Source organism: Cygnus atratus, chromosome 21 (genome assembly GCF_013377495.2).
Source record: "Cygnus atratus isolate AKBS03 ecotype Queensland, Australia chromosome 21, CAtr_DNAZoo_HiC_assembly, whole genome shotgun sequence".
In the NCBI taxonomy this organism is placed as follows: Eukaryota; Metazoa; Chordata; class Aves; order Anseriformes; family Anatidae; genus Cygnus; species Cygnus atratus.
Genome location: NC_066382.1, coordinates 158,621 through 181,573, shown reverse-complemented (window position 1 = coordinate 181,573; position 22,953 = coordinate 158,621). Strand labels below are relative to the sequence as shown.

Below are 22,953 nucleotides of genomic sequence, written 5' to 3'. Positions count from 1 at the left end.
TTTTTTAATTAGCCTTTTGTCACAAATACCAAGTAGAGCAGACATGATTCCTATCAGCTTGAGGATCCGTGTCAGTGTGTGTAAATAGGCATGTTGGTCTTGTGATTTCTGATCTCCTGAACTTATGCTTGTTGCCTGATCAGACAGTATTTCCAACATTTAGACAGTTAATGATGTGGTTGGAGCTCTTTTAGTAATGGATGAGTAGACATTGCTGAAAATCAGAAGAGGGATGTAAGTTTTGGTTGAGTGTATTCTTACAGAAGATATTGGCATTCTACTGGCTGAATGTTGGCAGGCATCATGAAGACAAAAGTAGTCATTCATCATCAGCAGTCATTCTGATTTCTGATGGTCAGATGTATTTTTTCCTTTTGACTTTGAAAAAAATGTTTATTCATCTATTGTCATGTTGTCAAAAATCTGGTGAAAAACATGCATCAACCATAACACGGTACCAACATGACTTGTTGCTGAAGTGTTGGTTGTAGAGAATGAGAAACACAACCTTCCTGGCCTCATAGGAGAGCTTCACCCATCATTGTTCCTTGCCCAGACCTCTCCATTCATTGGCATTTGGCTTTCAACATAAAATTAGCTGTTACGTCTACTATGAATTGGCTTGTCTCCTGGAATACTGTCCTGTGTGAGACAGAATTAAAGGTTTATGTATTTGATGGTTTTGGAAAGAATCCGCCTATTTAGTGTTTTCCAAGTACTTTAGAGCTGTAAGGAAAACTGAGAGCTCTGAAGTAGATTTGGGTTATCTGAACTGAATCCATATGTGATCCATAGTCAGCTTTCTCCAGGAAGATAATGTTCTATTTCCTATTCTTTCTCTGAGTTGTATGAGAACTTTATTCTTCTGAGAAGTATCTGCACCATTGCTAGGCTGTGCTGCAGTGTTTTTTATGGAGTAGTGTTTGGCCTGAGTTAGAGATCAGATAGTTGTTGCAAGAAGGGAAAGCAGGATGCAGCTGGAAATACCATGGGGATGACAGTATTGGATTTATTTATGTCCTGCCCTAAAACACCTCAACGAAGGACTCCTCTTCCCTGGTAAAGAGGAGGAGTCCAGTAGGCAGGAGGTGGGAAGGATTCTTTCTCTCCAGGCAAGCAGAAGTGTTGTCTCCTTCTCCCTGAAGTGAATTTCTTGGTAAGGTACGGTTATTGCCATGTGTGTGCTAATAGCTCTTTGGTATTGTTTTGCAATCTGAAGCCCACTGGTGGACCATAGGCTGTACAAAAGGGTGAGTGTAGCTGCCTGCTAGCCAGTTCCTCTCTTCCATTTTAAATATTTTTGCTTTCTGCTTGCTTGCATGAGGCTGCAGCCAAGATATGCCAGTAAGTTTCACCTCCATTAATTATATAAACAGAAACCTGTGTAAACTAACCCTACTGCAATGACTAACACTGCTGCTTTTATAACAGGACAGAGCTCTGCAGTAGATGTTACCAGTGCATGAACATGTGAAAAAGGACATGTGTATTCATCATGGGCATGCTTAGGCGGTGGTGTTGATGGGATATTTTACAGTATCCAAATAGACTGTTAGTAGATCTTGGAACTTGACTGTGTCTGCATTTACATACCCTCAATGAATAATGATGTCCTTTGTTGTGAGAATGCAATGGCATTCAGGCTAGAAGCTGCTGTACAGGTGCAGCTTACACTAGATGGGTATTTTTTTCTGCCGGAGCCAGAGTGAAGTAGAAGAGCTCTTCACACTGCTTTTTTCTTCCTAAGATGACTAAGCACCAATGCTTATCTTCCAGAAGTTGCTCTTCGGTAAGTTGCACATCTGGTTACCTTGCCAGGGCCAGCTCTTTGCTACCCAACAGAAGAGTGAGAATACACCAGTGTTCCTGTGGCAGGTGACAGTCCCTGTGTATGAGCAGAGGATGCTGCGGCTTCCAAGACGTGTGCCTGAGTTGTCAGCAGGACTGCTCAATATCACCTTGAATTTGAGAGGCTGTAGGACAACAGAGTTTATATTCTTTCGCAGAAGCTGCAGCTGGAAATAACACTGTGTTCATTACTACTATTTCAAGAGGAATTGTGTGAACTCTTGTAGCATTCAGAATAGAAAACTGAATTGTTGATTGTGGAGATTTACTGACCTTGAAATGCAGAGATGATTTTTACAATTTAGGATTGAGTGTATGAATCAGGCATAAGACTGCTGGAGGCATCATTACTGGTTTAACTATTGAGCCTAATAAAGAAGCAATAACTAATCATGTTTCTTTCAAAACTAGGATGTCTCTTCACCATTTTTGTTGCATATTCTCAGATTTTTACAAGTAACAATTTGGGTTCTTTATAACAACCAATGAAACAAGAATGGCTTGAAATGGGAATAAAGGCCCAGATGTGCCTTAACTTTTTAAGTCCTTGCTTTGATGGATTTTGCCCTGATGGAGGAAGAGAAACGTTGCTCTTGACTGCAGAGGCACCAGTGCTGTGCCAGAATTTGCTAGCCAGAACGCCATAGGTCCAGCTTTTATGGCTTATGTTAATGTATGTTTCATCTAATGCATGTTAAATCAGGAACAGTGTAAAAATAGCTTGCATTCTCTTAATGGTGGACCACCTGGGTGGCTTGTTTTTACTAATCTGATTCTTTGGGTTTAATTAAGGCTGGTGCTTTTTGGTCTACAGTTGTGTGTATGGTTTCAAAGGCCTCTTGGGGGGGGGGGGGGACATAATTTGGGTTTGAAAACAAATCACTGTAAGTAACTTTTTAAAAAAAAGTCATTCTGATTAGATAAGTCAACCTATCTTTGTTGTAAGGGTATTAGTAAGTGTTGATCTCTTTTTTTTTTATAAAAGTAGACAAGTTTAACCATCTTTAATCTTGGGGTCAGCTACCATATGCCGTAGGACAGTAATGAATGCTGCAGACAAATGATGATATTTTCTTGAGCTACCGGTAGAGCAGGACACACAGTGTGTAAGAAAACAACTAGCATAGCTTCCAGCCTTTCCTGTTTTTGCAGTTTTGGTGCTCTCTTCTCAGTCTTCCTTCTCTCCAGGGAATTTCTGCTAAACTGATGGGGCTGGCCACGTGCAGGCATGCCTGCATGATTCCTGCTGCGCCCCAGATGTGGGTGCCTATGCCTCGCTGTCCGTAGGCTTGGGATACCAGCAGAAAGCCCCACTATGAGGTCAGGGTGCATGCTGCAACCCTGGGTGCTGCACAGGCTGGAAGCTATACTGCGTTCCCCACTAGCAGCACCATGACTTTTGCGCATCAAACATGAGGGGGATATATTTTAAGACCTTTGTTCTGTGAATAGGAAAAATGATTTAAACTTAAAATGTGCATAACAAAGTGGGCTAGTTGCATTCAAAACTGAAAAAGTGCAATGTATGACTTGAACACAGACAAGTAAAGCAATTGTCCTTGTGTGCCTTTCCATTCAAGACTAGGAGTCTGAGTTGGAGAGCAGATGCATGCTGCAGTCTCAAGATATACTAAAGCTGATTTGTGTTACGTGGTCAGTGAACTAGTACAGGAGACAGTGAAGAGCAGTCTATATGTGAGACCTCAGTACATGCATTTTGAAAGCTTGCTAGTTAAGTGAATGGTCGGTGGACAATAAAGAATATTCTGTGAATACATATCAACACTACGTGATGTGTTTCAGTCTTTTGTTAGTGCACATGTATGGGACGGAAAACAGCAGCATAGCTGCTGTATAGTATTGGGTGCTCTACAGGGAGACTGAGCACCCAGATAGCATTGGAGAAGCAAGGGCAGGGTGCAGGTACACAGGTAGCACCCAGCTCCCTGGGCATGAGCAAAGCCAGGGAAAGCCATCCCAAGGGCATGCTCCGTAGGCATGGTGACTCAGCTCAAGATCTCTTTGGTAGGCCAGTCACCAGTACTGGCCAATTAGTTGTTGCACCTTAAGACTTCATGTTTGTAAAAGCAAATCAAAAATTACCAGAAAGCAGATTTACAGATTCTGAAAGTTTAGTTGTATATGCAAGTTTTGCCTTGAATGGCAAATGATGTGGGATACATCAGGAAATCAGGAAGTTGCCACTCCCAGGAGAAGGCTTAATGGCTAGGGTAGATGGTCTAAAAGAAGCCCAGAACTTCAGTTATGTTGTTCTTTGAATTGTCTGTGGCTTCACACTGTTATCTCAGGTTTTGTGTACAGTAACATACAGCTGTTAGAACTGCTGTTGAAAGTTTCGGTAAAAGTAGAATCTGTGAGAAAAATTGACTGGATTAAAATTTCGTTTAGCCAATGGCAAGAAAAACAAGGTATAAGCAAAAAACTATTCCTACATGTGTTTTAGTGATCTGTCCTTAGCTTTATTACCATTGTCTGCAGTGACAGTTTCTAGCACTGAGAGTTCTTCCAAAGAAAATACAGTAATGAGTTCTGTTTTACAGATAAAATGCTGTAAGAGCAATCCTTGATATCCTGTGGTAGTATGTGTCAAATTTTCTCATACTCCTCTGTTGGGCTTCACAGGGATGTCTGCTGGTGAAGTGAGGAGCTTATGGCAATAGCATTCAGTTGATATTTAATAATAAAAGAATACATTGCAGGCAAATGTATTTATGTACATAGGTACAAGTAAAATATACTGCTAATATTCTCCCTTTCCCAGTAGGTCAGTGTTTTATTTTTAAGGCAGTGATTTGTCATTCTGTACATTCTTACAGTGGGACCCAGCCAGTAATGCAGGCATCTGGATTCACCTCTAATGCACATCACTGAAGAAGCATGAATCAGGAAAACAGTTTCAATCATGCTAAATTAACTTGTTCCGCTTAAATGTACTTTCTCTCATTAACTGGAAAACGTTAGCTATAAAATATCACAAAGTCTATCAACTGCTGTTCTGCTGAAATAAGTTTGTTATGGCAAGTGATTTTTTTGCTGCTTTGAGTTCATGTACAACATATGTGCATATGCTGTTTGTGCATGCACATATGAAAAGTATTTTGGGGCATGCTGGCTTATCCATACATGCTGAAGGAATGTCTGTAATGTACGAAGTTGATGTATTCTGTACACAGACATTGTGCTCACGTAGTGTGCATATGCAGATAAGTGTTTGCTTCCATGTTTCAGTTTGAGATCAATTTGAAAAGAGGTTTTCATTATTTTTTTCTGGATTGATTTGGGTTATATTAAACCATGATCAGTAAAGGGAGGGAAGGGGTGACATTTTATTTTCCAACTTAAGTGAGACTAAATTTGCTATCTTAGAATCATAGAACCATTAAGGTTGGAAGAGACCTTCAAGATCATCCTGCAGTAGAAGTTAAAAGACTTAATAGAAGGAAAAAAAAATCCAGTTATTATTGCCTTTAAGTAATAGTTTTACTTCTCAGAGGAATTTAGTCCAGTGGACATATTTCAGCTGACCAATGCTTGCTATGCAGAGTTGTCCCTGCTCATCTGTTAAGCCATCCTCTGTAGCTTCCTGTGAAAGAGACCTTTGTTTGTAGTCCAGAACCAGGATGTGAACAGAAACATGTCTGCTTGAACTGTTACCCCTTTTGCCTCTCAGTAGGCAGGTGATCTAGAGCAGAGCACAAGGAGCAAGTCTCTTCACTCTGGTGGCTGATCACTTTCTGCCTGCAGCAAAGTTTAAGTTCTCTCTGGGGCAGAACAAGTGCAGTTGTTATCGATGATAAGTAAAAAGGAATGTATTCATTTACAGCATCTTTCGCTTATAAGTAGATTCCCCTTCCCCCTACCTCATTTCTTACTTGATTAAATGCTGCTCTCCGGTGTGGGGAGCGTGCACATAACACCTGAATTCATTTTCTCCGGTAAGTATAACTTTATTTTCTACCTGAGTAAACATTTCCTATATTTTGTTGTTGTCTGCATAACCTTCCCTTTCTTGGCATTTCAGCAACGAACCTCTTCCTACTCCTGTGCAACTAGGACTTGTATTTTTTTTAATACATTTTTAATATATGCTGTGCAGCAGCAATTTCATTTAAGTACCTAGGTTTTTATGCTTCTAAATGAGATTGAGAATGGGGTAATGTTATAAGGGATTGAAAAGTCCACTTTGCTCAAGTTTAGGATAACATGAGAAAAAGTATTGGGATATGCGACACTACATGCAACAAAATTTTTCAAAGTAATTTCTTTTTTCATTTACCTCTTGCAGGGGCTGAATGTGTTTGGAGCTCAAATGTGTGTGTTAAATTGCAGACCGCATGCTCTGGGGTGTCATTCTTATTGGGCCTTTCTGTCTTTTTTGTTTTGCAACCCAAATGAGATATCTGGAAAAAGGCAAGAGCTCCCTTTTCTTAAATGTCCCACAGGCTATTTCAGCTCTCAGAGCAACAGGTAACTCACCAGAAAGACTACTCTGGCTCCTGCACCCTGTCTGTTACACTGATCAGCATTGCCAGAACTTACTGCTATAAAACTCACAGATTCATTAAACATTTCCCTGGCTGGGCATTATGGAGTAAATTTGATGAAGCAGCTTTGTGTTATGCTTTACCCATGAAGCCATTGTTTGCTGAAATTCTTTCTAAGTAGGCCTAATTCATTTGCTGACACACTCCCATACAAGACTCGGGGAGGGTACGTGGGGAGAGAAGTTGCTGCTCGCTTCTGGGGCTGTTGCTTTCTACATTGCTTCAGCACATAATGATGCAGCCTCCTTGTATGGTATCCAAGTAAGTAACACAGTTCAAAGGGCAGAAGCTTTGTCTGGCTGGAGCAATCTGGGAACTGGGACGTAGCTCCTGAGTGTCAGGGTTGGAAGCTCATAGGTGAAACCATCTTCTTGTCCCTTTTCGTGAGTCAGTACCATGGCCGTGATTCAGACACCTTAGCAGTGATCATCTCTATTGCACGTGCTTTTTCCGTCCATCTGCTCTTCAGCAATTGCTGAGGGAATGACCTTGTACTTTAGAAGTGTTTACCATCTAGAGGAAATGTTATTTGAGGAGGTTTTTGCTGAAGGCTTCATCAGTGCAAAAGCAAACTTATAGTCCTTGTAATTCTGTGCATGGTTTCAGTAGCTATTGAAGTAGGATGGTACTTCTTGTTTGGAGTGTTGCAACAGACATAGCCTGATACCTTTCCTGGTGTGCTCTGGATTGCAGCCATGTTATCACTTGAACTGTCCTCACCTCTGGTCCCCATGTAACTGGAAGTGCTTTCAGAAGTGATCTAAACCAGCACACTGGTGCCTGTAGCTATCTAGCGAGATTTGTATACCATCCATAGCACATGGCCTGCTGGTATGATGTGCTCTCAGCTCTTGGTTTTCTGTTATTAAAGCAAAAAAGTCTCACTGTTTGTCTACCAAACTGAACTGGAACATCTCTAAGAACATCCTTCTCTGCTGCAATGGTCTGTACTGTTCTATAAAATGTTAGTGTGCTTCTACCTAGAGTAGTTTATTAATGCTTGTAACTATGGATGCTACACTTTGGCCCTTCTCCCCTATCCGAATTTTGAGAGTGGAAAAAGAGCAACGAAGGTAGATTGTCTTCTAGCATGAAGGCAGTGCTATACTGTTCACTTAAATGCTGTCCTAGTAGCTCTCACTCAGTAGATTTTTATTTTCAAGGGTCCTGATCTGTCCAGAGTTTTTCCCTGGTCAAATTACTTTTTAACTGCATTTGGAATTCTAGGGGTTTTATTACACAAAGGGTTAGCGAAGAGGGGATACCAACCCCACAGTCATGTTGACAACTTTATATTGCAGTAATGAAATCAAATCAATATACCACTAAATAAGGAACTTTCTCAAAAAGAAAAATGAAGTGCTAAATGAGGACTAAAAATTTGTGTTAAATCACAGGAAGAGTTACAGCATAGACACTCCAATAAAGAATTAATTGGTTGAAAATAATTAGCTCTAAGTTCTCTTGGTATAACAATTCAGTGTCTTGTTTAAGAATACAGTTATTTAAAATGATAAATAAATTACATTAATCTGGTATATAGCTTAATGCATGCACTGGTTCTGGCACTTCATATGTAGCCCTGGTTTGGGAAAGAAGCAGGGCATTCACAATACTTCAGTGCTTTCCAAGTGTCACTCTGCCCATGAATTTGCTCAGTTATTGGTAGCAGTTAGAGTTGCTTCAGTTCCACTCTCTGGACTACGCTACAGATTCCACAGCAGAGCAGGGCTGCCTTTAGCCTGCTGCCAGGAGAGGGGAGACCACCTTCTCTGGCTTCTTGGTGCCAGCCCAGGGCTTTCCTGGACCTTGCTCTTCAGAGCAAGGATGAGAGATCCACAGCTGTAGACTGTGGGTCTTACTACCTACCGTGCAGTACACTATACAAATAAATGATTCCTAGTACCTACCTGCACTCCCATTTTTAATGTAACAACTGCCCGATTATGTATACTAAACACAGGTTAGTTTAATAAAAACAAATGTGGTAACTTAATAAGTTTGGATGATGATCATCTTGAAGCATAAGATTATAAATGCTCTGGAATACATGGTTTGTTTCATTATATACTAAGCAGTATCTTTCAGTAATGGTACCCATGACAGATTTTCAAAGGCTGTAACCCTACTGTAGGGAAATTCAATACTAGTATGTTCTTGTTTTCTTTTTTTTTTAAGCAGTAATTATTATTGCACTTGCAAAATTTTTATAAGCCTGAAAATCTGCAAACCAATGTAAAACACATTTGACCAAGGAAGGCATTGCATATTTCTCAATAGATCTGTACTAGTGCAAATGTTTGTTGAGTGGTATAGTAATTAACTTGCATTGGCATGTATGTTCTGTTCCAGTTAAACAGATTCAATAGGTCTGCACCAGTACAGATATTGCATGCTGTAGGTTGAAGTTTGCAGCAAAGCATGTCTTGCGTTCTTCCTGCAAAAGTGCTTTGTTAGCATAGACTTTGCATGTTGAAGTGCTAAACTAAGGTATAGCATGTCTTGGTGAAAGAGCCACCAGCTTAAATAATGTGCATGTTCTCAGTAAGATCTACAATAACAGTTTAATTTTACATTGTGGTATTGAAGTGCAACATAAAACACTTGGAAGTTGCACTGCAAATCATGCATTAATAGATGGTATCTTGAACATATATATAATTAAACATTAAAAATAGTTTACTGCACAGGTGCATACATTTTTCTAGCACAGCAATTATTTTGGTTCAACTTCTGCTTCGAAGTGGTGCAGTAATGGAAACATTAATAATTTCAAGACCGAGTTCTGTTACAAAAAAATAAAACTAAATATACCAAAAATGATCAATTTGTCATTTGCGAGCATTTTCAGTTCACTGCAACAGCCCTCATATGTTTCCTTTAATGAAAGGATGATGCGGACTTAACAAGCAGGTAACACCATAAGACATCCTAACCCACTAGGAGCAAACAGGCTCGTTGTCTTTTGTTCAACGCTGAAGTCCTCACTCCCCTCACATCAGCAGGGTCTTTTATATAGTACCTTGCATAAAGCCAGAATTTTTCAGAAAATTTCACTGTAAAATTGTATTAGGAATTTTGGCTCGGCACAGCAGTACCCAAATAGGAAATCAGAATTGGTGCTACTGCTTGCTGCCTTGCCCTTTCCTCAGCCTGAAGATCAGAGTACTTCCTGGCGTCTGGGGGAGCTGTATTAAGACATTCTCTCTGCCTGACTTGGATTTCAGAAGAGTGCCATAGCCTCTTAAAGGTACGTCTTCAGGCTCTGAAAATGGCATGTGCATTTAGACTGGCAGAGCCCTCTACCTTTCCACACATGATATTCTCCAACAGTTTGAGGTAAGCAGCAAAGGTCTGACCTTACTCGTGTTGGTCAGCATGATTTCTTCATCGACTCCAGTTTCCCCCAGTTCCACGCATTAAGATAGTGCCTTTGAGTGCTAGAGCTTTGAGTAATCTAAACCAGGGAGTTAAAAACAACCAGCTCCTCCTGAGTATGTTTAATTGTACATGCAGAAAAATAAATTAAAAAAAAAAAGAGGAGGTATATTTATAGGCCAAATCTAGAGGTCAGATTATAGCCTTCATCATGTTTTTGTATTACCAAGCTGGTGAAAGAGACAAAAGATAATGTATGAGTACCTAAAGAGGCTACAAACTGACATTTGTGCTGCTTAGCTCTTTTGACATCTCTTAGTATCTAAATTATATTTGCTTAGACTTCGTTAAATTAAATCAATTTTAGTTGGATTCTGTTTCATAGGTTTGCAGCTCCGATGTGATTCTTTGCACCATGCCTTTGTCACTTGTCCTTTGAAGTTTTAGCTAGAGTAATTGGGCATGTACATACTCAGCTAAATCATCTTAACTTAAGCTGTCTTCTACTCCTTTTAGGGCAGGTCTCCCTTTGTGGTAAAGGAGGAAAGGCATGTGGAAGCAGGCAGGTGGCAGAGGTCTTGCACCATGGAAAGGAGCACCCTGCAGAACGAGGCAGAGCCAGGTTGTCCAAGCTCAGCTGGGCACCTGCCTTCAGGTTTAGGGGCAGCACAGGAAGCCCTTTTGGATTTGGTTTGGCTCCTCTGCAGGCAGCCTTCACTGACATGCAGCCAGTTTGTGAGCCTGAGCAGAGAATTACTGCTATGCCAGCACCAATGCAGAATCCTACTTTATTTGATGGGACTGAAGTTATTCACTTCTCTTCATCTTTTTAATTTACTTTTTAACTATTTCAGCTTTCAGTGATGATTTAGTTCTTATACAGACAAGTGCTAGAGGGAGGTAATGTATTGCATGGATTTTAAAGGGTGGAGAATGAAGTATCAAGCCACATCAAGGGAGAGTAACCCTTCCACTTTGTCTCCTTTGGCATGCAATGTCCTCTACTACTGGCTGTGAAAAAACATGTATCTACTACCACTACCAACGTAGTAGAGACTACAGTGAACAGAAGCTAGAATAAGTGTGAAGTAACTTTTCTTCACACCCTACCAGATCCTTTTACTCACATATAAACACTCATTTACGTGAAATTCTGTACCTATTAACATCAGGCTTCCCCTCTAAGTTTGACTGATTTTCCCCCACTGTGCCGGGCATAACATGAAATTGTCCCATGATTCAGTGGTTTACAGAGAAAAGAAGTTAACACTGAAAAGCCACTTTGCCATAACAGCTGCAATAGCAGACAACTACACAATCAGTTAATGATAAGAAAAACATAAGGGGGGGGGGCAATTAAATAGAACAATACCACAATGAGGCACGCTGTATTTACATGTAACATGAAAACTCATTAGCTAGAAATTAGTATACGTTTCCAAATGTGCTTTTTTCTCAGATTTCTACTGTTCCCTCATGCGCTTCCAACTGTTTACAGTGTCAGGAGCATACTACCTTCCTGTCATTTCTCTGGGAGGTGGCTCTCTTACACTGGAGGTTAAAGGGAGGAATCATTTTGATTTTTCTATCTTGAAAAAGTTTTTGGAATAGACATGTTATATAGCTCCTCTTTGTTTTTTCAGAGTGAAAGAATTGAAAAAGGCCAAGGAACTTGAAGATACACAGCAGCATCCCGTAGCAATGTGACATTGCTTTTCAGACTGTTTTCATTTTCTGTTTTTAGCAGAGACATGCAACAACAACAAAAATACCCACTGCAGTTCTGGAAATACCATCTGCAGGATTTTAACAGTAATGTTTTGGTCATTGCATTTGCACTTTCATGGACAACTTTTAATTTGTTCAGCAAGACATCTTGGAACTCAATCTTCTGTTGGATCATAGAAAAAAAAAAAAGAGACACCAGGAAGAATTTGTGAGTTGCTTCATTCTCCAAGACGGAAGAAGCGATTATTTATCCTTTTCATATAGGGCTGTATTGAACAACATGTGGAACTGTACAAATATTATACCAAAAATATTGTTAAGAAAAGGTGGGAATGCACAAGCAACACAAGAATGTTGTTCCTGCACTTGTCAGTCATCTCCAAGAAACTGAAGCTTTGAGAGTCTCAGTGGAGGGGCTTAGATCAGTACATCTTTATTGGGTCCATGCATCCTCATTTCCTTCGCTCTTCTGTCCTTTGTGTTTCTTTTAAATCTCTACAGCACACTTAATGCAACTTTTTAAATCTGCAGGTTTTTAATACATCCCGTGGGAACTTACAGAAGGGGTTGGTATTTGAGATAAACGGGTAATGCATGAGAAACAGAGAGAGCAACTTAAGCAAGTTTTAAAAAGTTTCTTTTTGGTATTTTTTTACTAGAACCTGCAAAAACATATCAATTGTCATGTACTTTCTCTCATATTCAGCACTTTATTTTCTAGCCTTACTTTCATGTGCTATTATTTTAAGTTCTTGAAATAATTTTTAAGATGTGTAGCTTTTTATCTTCAGTAACTGTCAAACCTCTTGTCATTTTGCAGAGTCACATACATATGTTGCCTGGACATTTTATACCACCTAAAGATCAGAGTGGTGCTGCATTCTGGCCAGTAAATTTCTTATTTTGGCTATTTCATCAAATCTGGGCAGTTTCTGTATATATAGAAGGTAGAAATGGAAAATGACAAAATATTTGAAAGGGAATATATTGATTAATTACTAAATATTTTATTCACAAAGGGTCAATAACTTGGCAAGATAAAATTATTATTTGTATAGTTTTGTCTGAATGAACGAGAAGAGTGTGGATGTATTGTTTGTACATATTGTATATATTAAAACAAAGAGATATGTGCATGAACTCAAGAAAAAGAAATGAACAAAAGCAAAGCATTAGTGGCTATGGTCTGTAAAATGAAACAAAAACTTTATTTCACTATAAGAAACTTTATTTTAAATGTTCTTTAGAAGAACATTTTTGCTAAAGCATGACTAAATGGCAAAAAAGAGCTACTGTATTTAGACTTAGGAAAAAAAGGCAGAGCAACATTACTTTAAAAAAAAAAAAAAAGAAAAAAAAAGATATGTTTACATTTGATTTTGGCTACCAGGAGTTTGGTTTGGTTTGGTTGAATTTCATTTATTTATTCCTTCCTTCTTCCTCCTTCCCGCCCCCTTTTTTTTTTTTGCCAATGGTGCCAAGTAATGTGAATGCTAATATTGCTTAAGAAAATTAAGTTACTTTTGCAAAGCAGATAATCATAAGAGTACAAAAAAGCATATCTAGCTTAACACCATACACTCACTCCAATAAAGAACACTTAGAATGAACATAAAATGAAAAACAAAAACAAAAAAAAAAAAGAAATAGTATGAAAGTAGAAAATATGTTTCACATTTTCATATCTCCTGCTGGAAGTCAGAAAATCTAATAAAAATTGCACAAAAAAAATTTAAAAAAAGTAAAAAAAAGATGCAAACTGATCTTGTAGGGGTGTCATGGTATATTGCTATTTCCACATAGTGAGGAGCCAAAGAAATTAGATTTTTTTTTTTTTCATTAAAGTACTAACTTAAAACTGTCACAAATTCTCAACAATAGGAACCAGGTTCTGATCTTGATTACACAGGAATGTAAGGGAAGTAACTCCTGGTGGATTATGTACATGTGTCTGAGATCAGAAACTGTTCCTTTGTGCCTGGTTTGCTAGCGGCAGTTTAAATTTTCTGAATGGACTGGTGTAAATTTGTTAGTTTTGGAATAGTTGTTCTTGCTCGATCCGGCCACCAACTGCAATGTTTAAACACAAGGCTTGTTGTGAAGCCTAAAAATATTCACACATAAGAAACTTTTAAACTGGTGTCTTTAGAAGAAGAGTAAAAAAAAAAAAAAAAAAAAAAAGATTGTGGCAAAAAAAAAAAAAACTGGGGTCAGTGCTCTTGGTGCCTTTTCTATAATTGTACCTGTTTTTAATTACTTCTTTTCACTGCCAGCATTGAATTACAGTAGATGTGCTATAGCTCATTATCAGAATTCTCTTGTACATTTCTGAACTGCTGCTTTATGACCTGATTCAATTAAAAAAAAAAAAGTAAAAAAGAATGGTCGGGCTCTCACACTGTGTCTGTGGGCAGCCTCATAGACTCAATTTATTGTATGGAATTAGGACTTTAAATGTTAAATTTTCCTCGCACACAAAAATGGAAATCAAGAAGAATCTCCTTTGGGATGAACAAGAAATGCTCTGTATTAATACTGGAATAACTCTGACATTCTGAAATAGAAATGTTGCTCCCATTAACCGATATGTGACGATATAGAATTGACCTTTTTCCTAACAAGAGTAGTGACCTCAGTGGAAATATTTTAATTCCCTATATTTATAAAAACAATTCAGTAATATACAGAGCTATTTCAAATTACTCTTCCAGATCCATGGGCCTGGTGGTGTATCTACTAACCTAGATCCTGCTTCAGCCAAATGTTTAAGCATGTACTTGCTGTTAGGCATGCAAGCAATTCCATAGGGTCAACAGAAATACTTGCGTGCTTGAAGCTAAGTACAGCTTCTAAGTGCTTTCTTGTGTCGGGTCATAACCCTTCAGTGTATCACTGGGGAGTTAAAAAGACTCCCAATGAAGTGAAGTGATTTTGCTCACCCTTTTCTTGATTGTGGAACTTGTGTTTTCACAGAAGATAAGTGCAGCTTCCCGGGAAAACTCAAATTCCCAAGTGCCAGGAGCCAAATCTTCTGTCTTCTGATAATGGAATTGCTCCTTTGTGAAACACACTTAACAGCAGTAATACTGTGTGAAAGAAATACAAAATATAACATGAACCCCCTCTCTGGATGCACGCTTATGGCAGTTCCACACAATAGCTGGTGCCCAACGGGGGGTCCCCAAGACTTGCATGTAAAACTAGTATAGATGTCTTCTCTTTTGTAAGTTTTATTTTTGTAACCGTGCATGTAAAGCATCACTGAATCAATGGATCTGTTGAAGAACTCAGCTGCTGGAACCATGCAAAATGTTTTGAATTGCCCTTAAAATATGGAAAATGTTTTCTGAATGCTTTATATTCTTTCTGCTGTAAATTAAAAACAAAGAAAATTTCCCCATACAAAGTGTGTGCCTTTTTTAAAGTCTCTTCTGTTCTAGTGTAAAAGGGCGACATACTCCTTTAGTCACTGTAAGTAATTTTGAAAATAAATGTTTCTTCTTCTAGAATGTGTTTTTAAGCTGCTTGTAAGTAGCACTCTGTCCTTTAATCTAGGACATCCAGGATGAGCTGTTCCATCACCTTTCAGGGATGGAGGTGAGGCTGACTGGCCTGGAGTTTCCTGGGTCCTCCTCCTTGCCCCCATTTGAAGCCTTGCGTGACACCGGCTTTCTTCCTGTCCTCCTGTTGTCCACAACCTTAGAAAGATGATGGAGAGTGGCCTAGCAATAACATCTGCCAGTTCCCTCCGCACTCATGGGTGCATCCTATTGGGGCCCAAGGATTTGTGGCTATCAACTTTGCCTAAATAATCTCTAACCCATCCTCCTCAACCAAGGGAAAGTCCTCCTTTCTCCACACTTCCTCTCTTGTTTCCAGGGTCTGGGATTCATGCCTTAGCAGTAGAGACTGAAGCAAAGAAGGCATTCAGTACCTGCCTTTCCTGTATCCTTCGTTACTCCTTGCTCATCCATGCAGGTCTCCTGTCCCGTTTGCTTGGCTTCTTGCTCATAGGGATGCGCTGATCTAGAGCTTGAAGGAAGCAATGCTTGAATATTAACCAGTTCTCCTGGATACCCACACACCAGCCTTCTAGAGCCCTAACCCATGGGATTCCTGCAAGTAGGTCCCTGAAGAGGCCAAAGTCTGTGCTCCTGAAGTCCAGTATTGCAGTCCTGCTTATTGGCCTGCTTCCTCCATGCAGGATCCTGAACTCCAGGATCCTGGTGACAACACAGTCTCTGGATCTTCATCCCTTTCTGCTTCTATCTTCCAGTATGTAACCTTTGTCTCTGGTGCATAAAACAGCATGTTTGAGAGAAACTGTCTTTCTCAAGTAGCAAACTCTTCCAGGTCTTCTGCTGAAGAGTGCTGGTGTACAGTGGCGTGCTGCAGCTCCCCTGCACAGCGCTGCATGTGCAGAGCTCCATGGCGCTGTTCTGCGCTGCCCACTCAGACCTGAGGCCCTGCTGGCAGCTCACACACTCCGTCCTGTGCCAGCAGCAGCTAGAGAAACCATGTACAATGCCAGCCACCTTTTCTGCTTCTTCCCTTGAGGCCCTCACCCCTAACAGAAGCTTCTCATTTTGCATATTGGCTACACTCTTACAGCTGTATTGGGCTGAAGAAAGGAAAACTGTTGTAAGATCACAGATGGTAGGTACCCATCCTCTCCGAGCTTCAAAGTTACAGTTTTTGCCAAGAGGCCTACAACTACACAAAAGCATTAAAAATCCAGTAGGCCTCAAAAACAAATAGTTCTGCTCAGCTGCAGCTAGCAGCTTTGTTTGGTGGAAATTAATTGCAAAGCACTATGATATGCTGTAGTTTTTCAAATTCTGAAATACTCTATAAAAATTCCATAAGGTGACATAATACTACATAGTTGTAAATATTTGACAAGCCCTTCAATGGTACCAATTCTGCTTAGGTTTTTCTGGCACAATTTAAAGAAGTGCTGTCTGTACTCATCTGTGGATGACTAGTTTTCTGAGATCAGATTATTCTCAGGTCTTCTGCAGCATAAAATTCGCTATCAGGACAAGATGTTGGCGTTCTTACTGAAAAACTATGCACACCTAGTACTAGAATGCTAACTCCTACACTACACAAAAAATAAGGGTAAATCTTAGAATTCATGAGGCCTGCAGACACAGAAGCCTAAGAGAGAACATCTAATAACACAATAATAATTAGAATTAACAGCTAATTATTGCACTGATAGAAAACATAACAGATACATAAGAGATAACAGATACATAAGTTACATGACCCAACCCTCAGTAATGCAACTATTGTACCTGACTGGGAGGCTAGCCTAGCAGGGTAAAACAGCTTAAAAAATTTAATCATCTGGTCTGTGAGACTGTGTCAGTACTCTTATGAGTAAATTCTTCCAAAATCCGTAAGTGCAACAGAAGATGAGATTTCATTACGAGTTTCTTCTGCACTATAGTGAAAATTTAACTATATTTCCCTCTAAAAGTAAATCACCATTGTTACATAATGCCACAGTTTGCTCACAGGTTCTTCTCTGCTTCCCTGTGCCTATTAATTCCTGAGTTCTCCTTTGGCATTATGTTAGGTAGACAGAAATTAAACACCCACCCAATGCTCATTCCCACCCCCCTCACCCCCCCCCCCCAGAGGAAGAGAATTGTAAGAGCAATAGTAAGGAGAAAAAAAAAACAACTGGAGATAAAAACAGCATAATAAATGAAGGAAAAGGAAAACAAATAAACAAAAATACAGAAAGGATGCAAAGGCAATCACGCATAACCTCCCACCAGCAGACAGAGACCTTGGAAAGACACACATGCACTCATGCACGCACACACACCCTCCCCCCGTTCTGTTGCTGAGGATAATTTTATCTGGCACAGCGTATCCCACAGCTCAGCTGGGCCCTTCTCCCACCATACCCAGCCTACTTGCTGCAGGGGGTGGCATGAGAAACAGAGAAGGCCTTGACACTGTGCAGGCCTGTTCCGCAACAGCCAAAACATTGGTACGTTATCAACACTTCTTTGGCCACGAATCAAAAATACAGCACCATACAGACTGAGATGAACGTTAACACAACCCCAGCCAGGTCCAGTACTGGCATAACCCAACTAGGTCTCAGAAACGAGCCCAGCTGTACTTCTGGGCTCGGGGCACTCTAACAGACCTTCACAATTTGAATAGAACAGAACAGAACAGTTAGGCAGGACCTACAAAGATCAAGTCCAGCTGCCTGACCTCTTCAGGGCTAACTAGAAGTTAAAGCACATTACTGAAAGCATTGCCTAAATGCCCCTCAAGCGCTGACAGGCACGGGCCATGAGCCACCTCTGTAGGAAGCCTGCGTCACCGGCTGGCCCCCCTCACTGCAAAGATTTGTCTGTACTGCCCAGCCCGACCCTCCCCGGTGCGGATTCTGGCAGGAGCTGCGTGTCCTGCCCTCAGCAGCGGGATGCACGCAGCCGGCGCCAGGTGCCCCGTGCCGATGGGGCCGCCCTGCTTCCCTCCTCAGCACCTTCCCTGCCTTCGGCTGAGCCGCGCACGAACGGTTACCACTAAAAAAGGACCCCCCCCCCCACCCGGCACACGGCGGGGTCCCGAAATCGCCCCTCGGCGTCAGCAGACCCGGGCCGGGCGCTGGGACACAACCGCGGGCAGCCAGGGGAGCGCGCGGCGGGCCGCGGGGGCAGCGCGCGCACACTGCCGGGCACGGCCACGCGCACGGCCACGCGCACCGGCAGCAGGCGGCCACCTTGACGTCACCGAGCACGACGTCAGCACCCGGCACCGCGGCCCCCAGCGGCCGCGCCCCGCGCGTTGCGCCCCGCCTCGCCCCGCCCCAGGGGCGGGCCCAGACAGGGCCCCGCCCCGCCCGTGGCGTCACTTCCCGGACGCCGCCGGAGCCGCGCGCAGTTCCCGTTGGGCCCCGTCAGGACGCGCTCGGCGCGGCCCCCGCCGGCAGGATGTGAGCGTGGGCCGGGGGGCACTGGGCCGCGCCTCGGGGTCCCCCGGGGGAGCTGGGGAGCGGCACGGGAGTGGCGGCGGCCGGCCGGCCGGGTGGGCGGGTGGCGGCGGGAGCAGGCCCAGGGCGCGGCGGCCTTTCCGGCCCGGCCCGGGTCGCTGGTGGCGGCTGGGTGTTCCTGGGCCGGTGCCGCCCGCGGGCGGAGGCTTCCGAGAGCGGCTCCGCTTCGGGCCGCGAGCGGGAGGCCGAGCCCGGGCGTAACTTGGGCTGTGCGCGCGGCGCGGGCTGGGTGCCAGACTCCTGCTCGGGTGGGGCATCCTGTCCTGTCCGGGCTTCCTTGCGACAAGCTAGGTGGAGTTCTGCCAGCCCGAGGGGTCTTCGCGGAAGGTATTGCCTTTGCAGCCAAAGAAATGAGAGACAAGTTTCTAGTGACTGGTTTGTTGTGTTTGGAACCTCAGAAAGTAGTTTTATTTCTGAGTCTATTTAGCTTTGGACCAGCGCTAAAACAACGTGAAAGGGTGACTGAAATGCCAAAACCCAACAGCAGTTGTTTTGTCATTAGAGCATGGGCTAACTTTGAGCCTTGTCAGAGGCTACCTGGCTTGGTTTGGTGCTTGTGTACGCGTATATTTGTTTCCTTTAAATGTAGATTTGAATCCAATGTCCAAATGTGTAAAGACAGCCAACGTTCAGATTCAGCTTTCTGGATATCAGGTGACATTCAACCGTACATGTATGTGATGCAGAAAAAAATGAAAACATGGAAAAGCAAAATGAGTGCAGGTAGCTAAAAGGTAGACAATAAAAAGTCGTTAAAGCTGTGAAAATGGTATGAGAAACCACAAGGGACTGTTGCATCAATTATGAAGATGTGGAATGTTGTACCAGGTTAAAAAGGTACAACCTGAGGTTATAAGCTTCAAGCTAACCAGAGGTAAACTGTTGTACATGTTGAATGCCTCTTCCTTCTTGCGCTTTTTCTTGCTCAATGTCAACTCTTTCAAAGAACAGGAGCAGGCAACCACAAGAAGAGCACATAAATAGAACAACCATGAAGTTTCTGTACTTAATTTTTTGTAAACTGTTTTGAAGATTAGTGTTTGTGCTGGGGCAGGGGGGAACACCACTGAGCCCAACCTCTTGAATATCTGAACCCTATGAAACCCTACTGGAGTTGTCATGTGCTTTATTATAAATTATAGCATTACCCAGTCACTACTGTCTTTTAGCACATGAACCAATTCATTGGCAGGAGATTTGGCATGCAGTGTGACTTACACCCATAGTCAGCTGCTAAAGAATCACTTCTCCAGTAGGAAAGGAAACGGCCCTGTTTATTTTAAGGATCAAAGTTTCCTGTTTTCAGGAGTGTCAGGTAACTTGTATATTCTATGCATATCAACTTAAAAACAAACAATCTGTAAAAAGCAGAATACTGATGACTTTCTTTACTGCAGGTCAGCCAGTGTTCCTGGAAGCTCAAATGTGGCTGCTGGCAGTAATCGTCGACTTCAGCAGACTCAACATCAAGTGGATGAGGTAAAAGTTTAGTTTATTAACAGTGTAGTCCTTTTCCTTAGGAAACTCTGGTAACTAGAACAGATATTTTTGTCAGAGTGGTTATATAGTCATTACATAACCTGGTGAAGCTTAGTATCATTCAGCTTTCTTTATTATAGTGTCTCTTTAACTCTTGAAAACTTCTTAAATAATAATCCAGCTGGAGTGGGTAAGTGGGTACCAGTGTCCAAATGCAAGTTGTGAACCCAGTGCTTGATGGATTGCCTTAAGCAAAGATAATCTTTACAGAGACCAAGCTTTCTCCTTTACAGTAGCAAAGAAGGCTCACCTCCAAATATCACATGTTGAGTCTTCGGGGAAGGCCAAAAGCCAGCCTGGCTACCAACAATATTTTTTGACATATGGTTGACTATTGTATTTAAATGCCTCAGCTCCTTCTGGAGCTAGTTAGGAATTACTTCCCAGGTTCAAGGGAATACCAGCACAACTGGCAGTACTGACACTCAAACGTCCAGCTGCAGGTGAATTCAAGAGTCTTGTCTAAGTCTGTCTTGTTTTTATAACCTAAAAGGCAATAGCTTCTACTCCTTAGAGAACACTAAGAGCACCATGTTTTGCATGCAATTGATAAAGCTGATAACTTCCTGATGTAGGTTGTTGACATCATGAGAGTAAATGTGGACAAAGTATTGGAACGAGATCAGAAGCTGTCAGAGTTGGATGACCGTGCTGATGCACTGCAAGCAGGAGCTTCCCAGTTTGAGACCAGCGCAGCCAAGCTGAAAAGAAAGTATTGGTGGAAGAACTGTAAGGTAATCATGGCTTGTACACTTACAATATTCAGTATCACAACTAACAGCATTACGGTCAGCATCTCAAATGGCAGAAGTAACAGGGACTTCAGCCAGTGTTACTTGTTACAGCATCTAGTTTTAAAACATGGCAGTGTTCTGGTAAAGCAACCAAAAGCTGGATTACCAGCCATGCTGCTTGATACAAGACACTGTCAAAGATGGTAATGGCCACAGGGAAACACTACAATAATCTGAGGTGTTGGGGAGCAGGAGTAAAAAGGTGAAAAATGCATAGGTTGAGTTAATATGCAGGCAAGCACTGGACTGCAGAAGGAGCTCGTTCAGTCTCCTACAGTTGTAGCTATTGGCAAAGGTTGGAGTCCTCATTGGTGAGCAATGAAGACAATGGAAAATGTGGTGTAGGGTAAGAGGAGAAATGATGTTTAAGTTCGTTATTCCTGGTTTTATGGTCACCTGAAATGCGCTCTGGATGGAGGTGTAGTGGAGAACTTGTTGGTCTACTCCAATTTGCCTGTGTTATACAGCTTAGCATCTCTAAGTGGTAATGGTGAATTAAAAACTGTTTACTGAAACAGTTTTAATTACAATGTTAAATGTACCCCACAAAGCAAAAATACTTTGCAAGGGCTGCTTTCCTGTACTCTAAAGGCCTGTTAATGCTGCTGTACTGCTTATAGTAAGTGTTGTCTGACTTTCTTCACAGATGTGGGCAATTTTGATAGCTGTTGTTCTCTTTATCATCATCATCATTATTGGTAAGTTTCACTGAAATGGGTATTTGTTATAGAATTGAAATAGATAGGGTTAATTCACTGACTAGTAAAGCTTAAAGAAAGCTGAGATTGAGATGAAGGTATATATGTAAACTTAAAGTATCAGTGACCACTTTAACTATTGTTGACTTGCAGTGAGTGGTAAATGACCACTGTAAGAGCCCCGATAGCTGAATTTCACACCTGTGCAATGTGAAACTGAGAACCCCACTGGCTTATGAAAGCCCTTGTTTTTACAGCTGCATATTGCAGAAGAAATACCATATCCCTCCCTTGACTGTCCCATCTGTCCCAGTTTCTTGCTAGATGAATCCTTTTCAGTGCAGTAGGTCCTGTTATACTAGGCAGACTTCTTTCAAGCAGACTTTGCTACTGCCAGGTGAAATGGTACCAAGGCTGGATCAGAATAGTAAGCCAGGGAGCATACAGCTCAGACTCTGTTTTGAATTCTAGCGTATGTACTCTATTTCTTGAGAGGACAAAACAAGTTTGTGCTGTAATATGGTAACAAACACTGCAGTTCTTGTTTGTTATGATAACAAACACTAGCAACATAGTCCTAGATGAGAAATGTGCATAAGAATACGGGAAAACTAAAAGCAGGAAAACCAATGTGGAAAACTCTTAAATTCCTCTTTACCTATCTCTAGGATCTTAAATTCTTAAAATACAGGATTGTTATCATAGAGGGCTGAAGGAGACTGTCCACTGTTCAATTTTTCTTCTTTTTATAGTCTGGAGTGCGTTTTCATGAGTTACAGGAAGAAACTCCAGTCCACTGAAGGTGTCTGTCTTCAGCCTCTCCAATTCAAACCTGCTGTGTTTTCAGCCCATCTACTGCTGTTTAAAGCAAACCTATTCTGATTACTGAAATGCTAACTTTACCTGGTTGCCTTAAGACACTCCTAATACAAATACTAACAAGCACAGCCCGCCACTTGCACAGTGCCTTGGTGAACGGGGAGCACGGAGCTGGGGAGGAGGAGTTGGTTCTCAAAGCTTCCGAAGCTGATGCTGTAATCGGTTACAGGCTCTGTAGTTGGGGCCGGGATTTCTCCTCGATCCTCCTCTCCTGCCTACCCCCGCTCGGTGCCATTTCAGAGGGGCTCGCCCCTGCCTTGTCGGAAGCGCCTCTGGCTCCTGCTCTCGCCCGGCCTTGACGCGGAGCCCCGGAGCCGCCCCCCCAGCGCCACCGCCGGGGGCTGCCCCGGGGGCGGCGGCGCCGCACGTGGCTGCGGGGCTGGCGCGCGCACGGGGGCCGCGTGCGGCGGCGCGTGAGGGGCGGGGCGCCGCCCCCGCCGCGCGCCGGCCCCTCCAATAAAGTGGCTCTGGACCCGCTCCCGCCTCCTGTCTCTGTGTGG

The 22,953-nt window shown here is 42.2% G+C and overlaps 2 protein-coding genes across 4 annotated transcripts in view; both read left to right on the top strand.

The window, feature by feature from the left end:
- CAMTA1 (calmodulin binding transcription activator 1) overlaps positions 1-14,925 on the top strand; it is a 376,374-nt gene extending 361,449 nt beyond the window's left edge. For all 3 annotated transcript variants that reach the window (XM_050714866.1, XM_035557426.2, XM_050714865.1), the window contains one exon: positions 11,435-14,925. In XM_050714866.1, the coding sequence (XP_050570823.1) occupies positions 11,435-11,498 (64 nt within the window). In that variant the 3' untranslated portion in view covers positions 11,499-14,925. The remainder of the gene's footprint in view (positions 1-11,434) is intronic.
- A 3,448-nt stretch (positions 14,926-18,373) lies between these two features.
- VAMP3 (vesicle associated membrane protein 3) lies at positions 18,374-22,524 on the top strand. The gene is made up of 5 exons (XM_035557739.1): positions 18,374-18,486; positions 19,941-20,022; positions 20,658-20,816; positions 21,523-21,574; positions 22,327-22,524. Coding segments are annotated over exons 1-5 (315 nt in total). The 5' UTR covers positions 18,374-18,484; the 3' UTR covers positions 22,347-22,524.
- The last annotated feature ends 429 nt before the right edge of the window (positions 22,525-22,953 follow it).

Excerpts from the sequence above, each read along its gene's own strand:
- VAMP3 (XM_035557739.1), top strand. Across the intron at positions 20,023-20,657 it reads CTCAACATCAAGTGGATGAG|GTTGTTGACATCATGAGAGT; the intron begins GTAAAAGTTTAG and ends TTCCTGATGTAG. Across the intron at positions 20,817-21,522 it reads ATTGGTGGAAGAACTGTAAG|ATGTGGGCAATTTTGATAGC; the intron begins GTAATCATGGCT and ends CTTTCTTCACAG.